Source organism: Thermobia domestica, chromosome 9 (genome assembly GCF_964235325.1).
Source record: "Thermobia domestica chromosome 9, izTheDome1.hap1.1, whole genome shotgun sequence".
Taxonomy (NCBI): domain Eukaryota; kingdom Metazoa; phylum Arthropoda; class Insecta; order Zygentoma; family Lepismatidae; genus Thermobia; species Thermobia domestica.
This window is the reverse complement of record NC_137462.1, coordinates 245,666,957-245,679,177: the sequence shown is the minus strand read 5'-3', so window position 1 is coordinate 245,679,177 and position 12,221 is coordinate 245,666,957. Positions and strand designations below refer to the sequence as shown.

General features: G+C 37.4%; 1 protein-coding gene across 5 annotated transcripts in view; it reads left to right on the top strand.

Moving 5' to 3' along the window:
* Positions 1 to 9,773, top strand: part of LOC145660649 (saccharopine dehydrogenase-like oxidoreductase) — a 104,965-nt gene extending 95,192 nt beyond the window's left edge. For all 5 annotated transcript variants that reach the window (XM_081725952.1, XM_081725955.1, XM_081725953.1 and 2 more), the window contains 3 exons: positions 1,872 to 2,039; positions 4,180 to 4,274; positions 8,853 to 9,773. In XM_081725952.1, coding sequence (XP_081582078.1) covers positions 1,872 to 2,039; positions 4,180 to 4,274; positions 8,853 to 8,958 — 369 coding nt within the window. In that variant the 3' untranslated portion in view covers positions 8,959 to 9,773. The remainder of the gene's footprint in view (positions 1 to 1,871; positions 2,040 to 4,179; positions 4,275 to 8,852) is intronic.
* Positions 9,774 to 12,221: the final 2,448 nt, after the last annotated feature.

Here is a 12,221-nt window from a genome sequence, read left to right as displayed (position 1 = left end):
CATGTTCATAGTTTCTTACATCAACATAATAATAATAATAATAATAATAATAATAATAATAATAATAATAATAATAAGAAGAAGAAGAAGAAGAAGAAGAAGTGTACATAAAACTGTGAGCTTAAATGCATAGTTTCTGAGCTGGCACCGTTCAAAAAAGTGTGGGAAAACTACACTGCAAGAGGCATTGTTTCAAACATGTGAAACCATATTGTGGCGATCCATATCAACGTAAAGGAAAATCACACATTCGCCAGCCAAAGCTCTATATTTAAGATGTGGAGTAATTGGTGCGCAACAGATTCCCTGCTGGTGTTTGCATGGTGAAATATTTTAGTGTTTTTTTTGTCCATTAATTTAAAATTGACAAGTTTGTTTCTAGATAATGGTCTGTCCAGTATTTATCGGGTAGTCTAAAATTCGCACCTATGCTCAACGGGGATGATACTACATGTAACAAGCCAAGGTGAATCGAACTTACTCTGTTGCCAAGCCGAACCAGTTCCTGGCCACCAAATTTTGCTCAGATCCGGCCAATAGTTACCGAAAAATAAAATACTACATACAATGCAAGATTGGCCACCAAATATAGCGATATTTATGACCTTAAACCATGTTACTTGCTCACCAAATTTGATCCAGATCCAGCGAGTAGTTACCGAGAAATGAAGTATCACATACAAATCGAGCCGAGACGAGATAAGCAGAGCTTGGCCACTTCTATTCATATAGCGAACTTTATTCTTAGACGATGGGTTATTTGCCCACCAAATTTCGTTCAGATCTGGTCAGTAGTTACCAAGAAATAAAGTACCCTACTCACACACACACACACCTCTACCTCTACCTTGGTCTTCCAGGATCAGCTCTTCGATTTTTCGCACTGTGGTGGCGACAATCTTCGTCCGACGCTAGTTCCATAGCCTGAACATCCGCGGTCGGGTTGCATTTTCCAAACGGCTGATCACCACCAACAATGCTGTAGGACAACAAAAGTAATGCTCAGAGCATGGAAGTAGACCACCAGTAACTGAAAATGCGTAATATGGTCTGATGAATCCTTCCTACAGCAGGACAAGTTTATGTTGGCGGGTGCCCAAAGAAGTTTATGCTCCGAACCGTCTCGTCCCTGCCGTGGCGACGTCCCTGTCATTCCTGGCATTGTTGGGTCCTGTGATTATGCTTGTTGAATGCATTGCTATTAGTGACACTGTGAATATTTTAGGTGATCATGTACATCCTATGAAACAATGTACCAGTATTGCAGTTTTCCAGGGTATGCGTCAGTTCATGAAACTAAAACTGTTGCTACATTGTTTCATGAACATCGGGATGAACTGCATCACACTCCCTGGCCCGCCTAATCCTCAGACCTCAATTGTTATTGAACACCTGTAGCCAAGATAGAGCAAATATCTTCCTCCATGCTCGCTATTGGGACTGAGGTGTGCTGTGCATTGCATGAGATACGGTATGGCATGTATTTGGACACTATGCTACATTGATTTCATGCAATATTAGTGAGATAGGTTGCATTTTCACCAGATGTTCCTGCTATTTTGATACCAGGTATATGTATGATTGACTACTGCGTATATTATACAGCAGGTCAGTAATACTTGCGTAGCATGTAAGGAGAATGGAGTTAGTCCTCTCCTCTCCTTATAGTCACTGCTTAAATATCTTTTATTGTTTATCATTCTCTATCACTTTCAGACTGCATTCCCATTTGAAAATTATCGTATATAGTATTTATAGTTCACTCCAATATATAGATTAGAGCTCATCTATTCAGATGCAATTTCCCTTCTTTTTTCAATAAAGTACATTTATTGGATTATATTTTGTTAAAAATGTGATTTATATTCCAGTATCCCCGTCTATTTTCTTTGGGACTTGCCAGCCATGAAGGTCCATCAGAGGAGACCATGAAGAATACACATTTTACATTAACGTTTTTTGCTGAGGGATGGTCTGAGAAACTGGCAGAACCTACTGATAATTATACTCAGCCACCTAACAAGAAAATGGTTGCCACGGTGAGTTCATGATCTATGAAATAAATTACGTAAGTAAAATGTTAAGTGAAGGAAGTGGTTGTATCGAATAGTGAATTATCAGACTGTCAGTTAGATGCTGTGGGCAGACTATAACTCATTCCAGCGTTTTAGACCCCAGTGTTTACAAATATACAGTGAAATAATAATACAGTTTTCCTTTTTTATTTTCAAAAAAGTTTTGCAAAAACAAGCTAAGATGTAGAGATTTAAATAAATAAATAAATAAAATGAAATCTGGAACACCAACTAATCATGACGTCAGGAATCTAACGCAGAAATGGACAATAAGTGTACATATTCTAGAAACAGTTAAATAAGTTTATTATTTGTTGAATAATTCCGATGCTTAAGATGGGTTTCATTAAAAAAAAAAATGTTTTATCTACAAAATTTTATTCCTTAATTGGTGTCAGAAACTTGAAGAAACAGATTTACAGATAATCTTTTGACTGATTTAACTGGAAATCGAATGGCAAAATGAAGATTTAATAAAAAATAATGAATAAATAAAACTCGCTTTTTTGAGTTGAATTAAATCTGTGGAGTAATCAGTATGCAAATATTCGTTTAGTAGAAACAACAAGCCATCTGATTTAAATTTTAATAAGAGACATTGTTTCATTTTTTGTAATAGGTATTGCCTTTGAGCGATATATAGATATTGTGAATATATATATTATTTGCCTAATATACAAGTCAACCATGTAATGTTCTAACCGTACCTCCCAGTGGATGAGATTGGAAACCACCTTTCCACGGTAAAACTTCCAGCTTTCACGTATGTCAGGAGGACGGATATTGAGAGTTATGACCAATGCTTGACTAGCACGTTTTTTTGGCGAAATATCTCCCAACCTATTTTACCAACTATGACAGGATACAATAAGCCAAGATTGTCATTCTTCGGAAGCCGAATTGTGATTGGATATGGCAACGTTCAGAATTACATGCAGGCAGAAGATAGTAAGAATTATGAATTATGAAATTATGAATTATGAAATTGGCTGTTATTCAAAACTGACAGTTGCTACGTAAATGCAAGGTATCTGTCATGAGAAGCACAATTTTAGGAGTTGGAAGGAGAGCTACAAATGGAATGGAACATCATCTATTAATCGAAGTAAATAAAACTGAGAACTAATAAGAGTTCAGCGAACATTTGTTATATAACGTCAGCGTGTAATAAGACCGGTGATGTATTTCTTATCAACTGAAGAGCAATGTCTTTGGAAATACTAAGTACTTCTAGTTGAGTAGCATGGTTTATCAAACTTTCCCAGAGATACAAACTATAAATAATTCAAGTGTATGCCTTACAACAAACTATTCAAAAGACGAAGCGGAAGAATTTTACAAACAATTTAGAAAGTACAGTGACTTGAAGATAATCATTGGAAACTTCAGTGTCAGAATAGTACAAAAAGAGGCAAACGAAAAATCAATAGAAAACTTCGGATCTGGCGATTGAGACAAACGTGGAGACCTTTTGGTAGAATTTACCGAACTAAAAAAAAAATATATATATATACATTACGAACTAATTCTTCAACAAAAATCCTCACAGAAAAAGGGCATGGCGACACGCAAGTAGAAGGACAGGCGAAATTGATTAGTTTATATCGAGCAAAAGATACGTGATTGAAGACTGCAATGTTGTGGTCAGGTTCAATACAGATTGTGACCGTCAAGTGGTAAGGAGTAAACTGCATCTGACAAGCAAACTGGAAGAACAAAACTTGTAGAGGGACAATTATTAACTTTCTTACCCTTTAGTGTGATTTATAGTCATATATTTCGAATGCGCAAAACAAAAACAAAAAAAAAAGTTTATAGTTTGTCTATTTGGATAAAAGAAAAAAGTTTTTTCATATCTATCATAATTGTAAATTAAAGTGAAAATTCAGAAAATGAAAACACTAGAGACAATACAAGTAGCTCTTATCTGGTTTCTACCCAGTAGCGCTGGTTGGGTAGGAACTGTTAACATTCTTAATGTTTTTGCTCTTTAATTTTTGACATTTCATTTTATATACTGTTAATACAATTCAAATATTTTTTTGCATTTATAGTTTTTAAACAGCTAATGCATTTTTACATTATTATAATCTTTGTGTTGTAGGTTAAGTGCACTGACCCTGGTTACGGATCTACTTGCACGTGTTTGGTACTGGCTGGTTTAACTATACTAAGAGAAAGCAACAAGATGCCTCACAAGTATGTATATTATTTTTATTATCCACCATCATCATGATTCGTATTTCTTACTAGCAGATCTCTTGCCCAAACTGAGAAATTTCTGTGTACTACAGTACTCAACGAATCTCTTCGTTCTAACGTAGTTATCATCTGTTTATATGATCTCTTCATCTCCCTGTTTCCCTCTCCACCTATCACGTCGCTCAGGATACAGATCTTTCTCAGCCAATATCTCAACCGTTTCTCCTCTTTCTTTCTAAGTTCATCGTTTGCCATTCCAGTCCTTGCTCTCATTTCACGTTCGCACTACATATCTCAGCTGATAATACTATCTAGGTACCAAGAGTTAATTACGTGTTCTATCTTTTCCTCTCTTCGATATAGGCAAGTACCTATTAGTGATCCTGCGGTTTCGTATTTAATTTTAATGTAGTAATATATATCCATTAGCATATTTACCCTTTCTCTATTTACCCACCTAAAAAAGTGGGATATTTTACGAAAATGTAATATTTATCAAGTTCTGTGAGTTGTTAGTCATACCGATGGTTTTGTCAGTATTTTATTTCTTTACGAAATAGTTCCATATATGGCACGACGGTATATTTTACATTGAAATGCATAGAAGAACTTAGTTTTATAGAGACTTCTGCAGTACATTTCTGACAGCTGGTTCCAATTTTACTATTCATAACGAATAGAAGGTGATGGCAAAATATATGGTCTGTTGACTAGATAGTGTATATAGTAAATTCGTTTTTTCATGTTCTAGTTCCGTCATTTAGAACATTTATCAAAGTTGTGATACTTTGACTTGGTTTTTGTCTTGATGAAAGTGCAAATTAGAGTTGTCAACATATCTCATGCGTGTGTGTTTGATTACAAAGATATTTTATTTCTACAAAACTATTTACTTTGTATCTGCTGTTAGTGCACTCCTCTAAAACCTAATTGCGCGCATGAATTTTTGTAAGTCCTTTAAAATAAGAAGTTTAGCATTCGAAGGGAAAGAGTTTAAGAGAAGAAGGTACAGTGTAATCTTCATTTGTCATTTTCGCGTTGGTTGGTTGCTTTGTTCGCATGCTATTTGAGGGTTCCCACGGACCTGGAAAAGTCAGGGAATTCAGTTAACTTGTAAAAAGTCTTGGAAAAGTCACTAAGTTTCACGGAAAGCTGAAAAAACTGGAAAACTGGGGATTTAAGTACAAATTTTTACTTCTCAGAACTCCTTTCTCTTTTGTCATACAAGGCTCTTTAACAGAATATATATATATATATATATATATATATATATATAGAGAGAGAGAGAGAGAGAGACAGATATATATGAAATAAATTTGTTTGCTTTGCAAAATTTCTCTGCTTACGTAGGCAATGTATATATATACTGGATGTAATTTAATTAATGTAGCAAATGTTGGAGGTGATTCCTGACACTATGTTAAACAAAAAATGGTCCTATGAACTGAACATATAGCATATTGGCACAGGTAGCGAGGTCCAATGCACAGGACCGCCATGCCCGATCCAACATCTTGAGAAGTTGTTCAACCACTGTCTGACATCCACACTGAAGTGCACGGGAGCCCTATCATGCATGTACCATATGTTGTGGGGAATCGCCAGGGGAACATTTTCCAATAATTCAGGCAGTGTATCCTACAGGAAGGTCAAATACTGTGCTCCATTCAGCCTTCGAGGTAGCATGTATGGACCGATCAGTAAATTCGAAGCGGTAGATATCGAGTGCAGAGACAGACGTACGTATATCGGGCACATCACAAGAGATGTTCAAAATGTTCGTCATGGAAGAAGTCTCATGATAACGCCGGATCATGGGTTGACGAAGTTCGAAGACTATTGAGTCATGGCGAACAGTTGCACAGGCGTTAAGGATACGCTGTTATTAACATCGTTGTCAGGAGTAGCATACACTACACCACACTTTTCATGTGTCCCCACATAAAAATCCAATGGATTGAGGCCGGGTAGGCCAATGCACTGGATCGCCACGCCCGATCCAACATAATTGGGAAGCTGTTGTACAGCCATCGGCAGACATTCACACTGAAGTGCGCGTGAACCCTATCATGCACGTACTATATATTGCGGTGAATCACTAGGGAATATTTTCCAGAAATTCGGGCAGTGTATCCTGCAGAAAGCCAATTACTGTGTTCCATTCAGTCTTCGGGGTAGCATGTATGAGCTGATCATGGTTTGAGTACAAATTGGTGGTGTTGATGAGTGACAACCGTACCATGGTGATGTGCATCTGCCCACGTGTGTTATGGATGTTGACGATAACACTCCTTTCAAACGTGGCCTCGATGGTGAACAGTATTGATGCCTGAAAGAGCATGTTGGTAGTGGTCTTGAATAAACCAATGGCACAATGCTAAACGTAGTTGGAAATATGCTTCTATTGCAAGTGGTATGGATACAAGACATATTCATGTAACGCACACCACATAGTCATGTGACTAACATGCATTTCACGGCTAAGTTTCCTCGTACTTGTACCCAGCTCATTGACCGCAGATTCTAACACACGTTCGTCCATAACAGGTGTTCGTACACGACATGGTCGACCAGCATCGACATGGGCAGGTGATACAGTCTCTGTTTCACATACGCGCCGATAAATTGCTGCAAACGTCCTGTATGGTGGTTGATGTCTGTTAGGAAAACGCTCTTGATAGAGTCGTGCTGCTTCATGCTCATTGCGACCTGCATGACCGTACGTGAATAGCATGCTGACCTATTCGCAGTTTGAATAACGTACCATCTTGTGGCCGAGCACTGCCATTTGTCATACTCAACACTCGCGGCACAACGATCGCACTCCTGTACTGTAGCGTGTTGAACACAATCGCCACCTGTGTGTGTGTGAACCGAGCAACTACATATTGAACACAAGCGCCACCTTTAGACTTCTATAGACGGCCATTTCTAAGATTATTGGTTTCAATATCTACTGCTTCGAACTTACTGTTCCCACGCTTTCGGCCCTCGCTAACTCTGTCAATATGCCCAGTATATGTTCATAGGATCTTTTTTGTTTACCTCGGTCTTGGGAAGTTCTAACCACCAGCGAACATGCACACTGAAGTGCGCGGAAGCCCCTCATGCATGTACGATATGTTGCGGCGAATCACTAGGGGAACATTTTCCAGTAATTCGGACAGTGTATCCTGCAGGAACGTCAAATACTGTGCTCTATTCAGCCTTCGAGGTAGCATGTATGGGCCGATCAGTTGATCGTGGACAATACCACTCAATACATTTTTAAACCCAAATTGGTGTTGATGATGAGTAACAACCGTACCATGGGATGTGCATCTGTCCATATGTGTATGTTATGCATATTGATACCATCCCTTCCAAACGTGGCATCGTCAGTGAACAGTACTATGTCTGTCACAGCATGATATTAGTGGTTGAATCTTTCACGTACTTGAGAATTCGCTTCTGTCAGTTGTTGTATCCTTTGCAGGTGGGTACAAACATTTTCATGTAACCGACGCTACACAGTCATGTGACTCACTGGAAAGTTCTCTTGTACTTGTATCTTGCTCATTGTCCACAGCTTCTAACAATAGTTCGTTCATAACCGGTGTTCGTACACGACTGGGTCGATCAACATCCACATGGTCAGGTATTACAGTCCCTGTTTCACACACGCGCCGATAAATTGCCTCAAATATCCTATATGATGGTTGGAGTTTGTTAGGAAAACGTTTTTGATAGAGTCGTGCTGCTTCACGCCCATTGCCATGTGCAGGATAGTATATGAATAGTTTGTCTGTTCGCGGTTTGAGTGACGCACTATGTGTTAGTTGAGCACTGTCACTTGTCCTATTCAATACTTACAGCATAATGACCGCACTCCTATACTGTAGCGCACGGTACAGCGTCTTGAACACAGCGCCATGTGTATGTGTGAACCTAGCAATTACGTTGAATACCAGCGCCACCTCTAGACTTTTTAGACCACCATCTCTAAGCTTATTGGTTTTCGATATCTACTGCTTCAAACTTAATGTTCCCATGCTTTCGGCCCTCGCTAACTCTATCAATATGCTATATGTTCATAGGACTTTTTTTGTTTATAGCTCCGTGTCAGGAATCACCTCCTGACTTCTGTTGCATTAATTTACACCCTGTATATACATGTATATGCATAGTAGATGAAGAATCCCTTGGAAGTATTATTATTATTATTATTATTATTATTATTATTATTATTATTATTATTATTATTATTATTATTATTATTAAGCTTATGCATATACCTGGAAATTTATGAATCGTGACCTGGACAAGTCAGGAAAATCTTGTTTGACAAAGAAGTTGTAACCCTGGGCATGCATTACAACAGCTGCCTAAATGAAGTAAAATAATCCTTTATCTAAAAACGGGGTAGTCAGTTCAGTTTTGCAAAACAAAATAAGAGAATATATTATGACATTTTTATTTAAACTTTAAAATTATTTATTTTGTAAAATTACGAATGTAGGAAGAGATGCAAACATAGAACTTTTTTCATCATTGAGGGATTATTGTCTATTCACGATCCTTATTGTTTCCTTCCAGTGGTGGCGTCTATCCGCCTGGAGCAGCGTTTGCTAAAACTTCACTTCTTGAAGAATTGAACAAACACGGAGTCACATTTGAAATTACCAGTGAAGGGGAAAAATAATTCTGCAGCTATTTTTACGTCATGTTTAGCACCAAATTTCTGGATGCTTTGCATTGATGTTTTGGTACACGTACCATAAGCAGTTGGTCTGATATTTAGCTTAATATTTCAGAAAATTATCATATAATAAATATAGTCAATGTTGGGATACAAAGTTTTCACATATATAGAAAGCGAAAAGGTTATTACTATTGTTTTCGTTTCTTCGGAAGTTGTTCTAAGGTATTAAATTATATGTATTTTCAGTAAACAAAGATGGGGTAGAAAACTGATCATAAGAGAATAGGTAGAAATTTAGAAAGGAATCGAAGTTTGAATTCCATGTATATTTTCAGTTTTCTATGATTGACATTACATTTACCAGTGAGATTTTGGTGCGCTTTATATTTTCATGTTCCTTATAGTGAAGCGTATGAAAATAATTTTTCTATAGTTCCTAACTTATTTTATATGCTAATAATTTATTAGCTGTTATTAATATTCTCAAAGATCTTTCTTTTTGTTAGGTAGATTTTGATACAAATGTATAGAGTATTCTAATATATGGATTACTATCTATGTCAAGAATGGATTATTTGAGCTTCACTTAAAATGTTAGTAATTACAAAGCAAGGATATTAGTACGTATTATATAGTCAAATATAAGACTCAATGGGACCATGATACTAACTAGTTTATGTTTCATAATTTAAATAAGAAAATGTGTTGTGAATTACATGATTTGCAAACTATTTTTCACTTTAGTGAATAATATATATTTTGTATGGTTACTATGTAAGAAATTGTTTTTGGGAAAAATAAAGATTAAAATTTTCCATTCGTATTATTTCTTTATACCACGTGCCCCGTGTATTACCGTGGTAAATATTTGTGCCCTTCTCGCATGTGTATTAATCATTGAATTCTTAGTGAATGGCAATTGTATTCATTATATGTGAGTGTCTTTAAATTCAGCAGTTAACAAAATTGGTAATTCTTAAAGGATGTAACATCCGAAAATGTGGTACGATAAAATCCTCTACCAATATACATTATCATCATATTAAAAATAATGATCTGTAGTAGTTTTTGCGTGAAGATACAATTTATTAAATGAGTATTTATTTTTTTTTTTATTTATAAAGGAACTGCTTTTTCTGTAATATTCTGTTCATACTTGTAAATACGTGGTTTGTCTGAAAACTCGGCTTAGTAATGAAAATGATCATTTGTTTTCAAAAACATCTTATAATCTCCTGTAATGTTCATACATTTCTTCCAGCGGTGCTCTAAGTTCATTACGAAATGTGGCAATTAAATAACGAGACTTCCCATCTCCTGTCACGCAGGATCGTGGGGGGAGATAGCTAATGATGTGTTGTTGATCTTGAACCTTCATGAGCAGCCATTGTTTGTTTCATGATTCTGAAAGCTTTTATTTTCTTTGCAGGCTTGCATGAAGAGGACAGTGTTCTGTAGTAGTGCCGGAATCATGGTGGACAGTAAAGTTGAGCAGCGCATTAACATCAAATTTTTGATGAAATTAAATAAAAAAAAAGCCGACGGAATGTTGTGCAATGTTAAAAAAGGTGTGTGGAGATAATGCTATGTCACGTGCGCGAGTTTTCGAATGGCATAAACGATTTTCAGAAGGTAAGGAGGTTGAAGATTATGAACAAACCAGCCCCTTCAATATACTCCCCTCCCCTATCTATACAGCGCTGCATACGTGCCTTCCTTTGTTCAAAGCAATACTGTAAGTCATCAGATGTCACCGTTCAACAACTCTGTCGTTTTTCGTTTCACTTCTTCCACAGACTGAAAATGTGTTCTCTTCAATGCACTTTTCACTTTTGGGACTAAATAAAAGTCAGGGAGCCAGGTATGGAGAATACGGAGGATGGTCGAGCACAAGAATGCGCTTGGCTGCTTAAAACCCCTTCACAGAAAGGGTATTATGGGCAGGCGCATTGTGTTGGTGAAGGATCCATGCATCGTTCTTCCACAAATCCGGTCTTTTCCTCAGCTTGATTAGGACTTCTTTGTAGTAGGTTTGATTCGCCGTTAGACCCTAAGGCTCCCATTCAGTCATGATGATACCCCTGATATCGAAGAAAGAAAGAAAAAAAAACTATGAGCATTGCCTTTACTTTCGACTTGCTCATTCGTGCTTTTTCATTCTTGGCGATGCGGGAGTCTTCCAGTGCATGTCTCGGGGTCATGGATTGATGCTGTCTCGGGGTCTTACTGGAAAATCCATGTTTCATCACGTGATGACACGTGTTAGCAAGTCTGGTTCTGCTTTGAGTCGTTCCATGACGTCACAGCAAATGGTCTTTCGAATGTCTTTTTGTTCCTGTGAGAGGTTTTTCGGGACAATTTTGCACAAACTTTTGTCATGTTTAAATTGTCATGCAAAATTTGTCTTACTATCTTTTGTTAATGTTCGTCATGTCGGCGATCATCTGAATACTCAGATGTCTGTCTTTGCGCAGAAGTTTATTAATTTTTTTGAACATTTTCGTCCGTTCTTGAACTCAAATAAATCACATTTATGACACTAGTCTCGTTATTTAATTGCCACACCGTGTATTCCGTTTCTAGTGTTCCGCGTGCAAAAGTACCCATCTACAGCTGCAGTCACTTCATGATTAGATAAAAAAACGTTAATCAATGAGGGAAATTATGAATTTTGGGAAGAGATGGAAGTCCTAGGGCTGGCTCAGTGTTAGAGCTTATCTTTAATGCTAAGGCTCACTGATTCCATCCCAAGCCATAAGGCATGTACCGCATTAAATCTGCCATTTTTAAATTGATGCAGTACCTTTATTACGCGTTCTACAAGTTGTTTTACATGTATTGATAGCACGTACGTTAACTTAGAAATTGATATATTTTTTATTGTTTGATGATGCAGGGTACAGATACAGCAATGAATGAAAGAGATCGCCGTCAACGAGTCGTCGACAAATGGCTCCAAAATTCTTGTCGCCCGTGGAGTTTGATTGCGAAGGACCTGAAAATGCTCCGCAGGACCTCTCAAAACCATACTGACACAGTACATTACGACTCAGTCGATCGAACGACAACCACACAATCGAAATCCTTAGGGCCCACGTGACCCTCGACTTCACAGAAGGATCGTGAGTGCCATAAAGAAGAACCCTAGTGCTTCGGTCAGGAATGTTTCCAGGAAGTACAAAACAAGCGTCAACATGGTGCAGAGATCGAAGCAACGCGAAGGTATGAGGACATACAAAAAACAGAAGGTGCCAAGAGTTTCA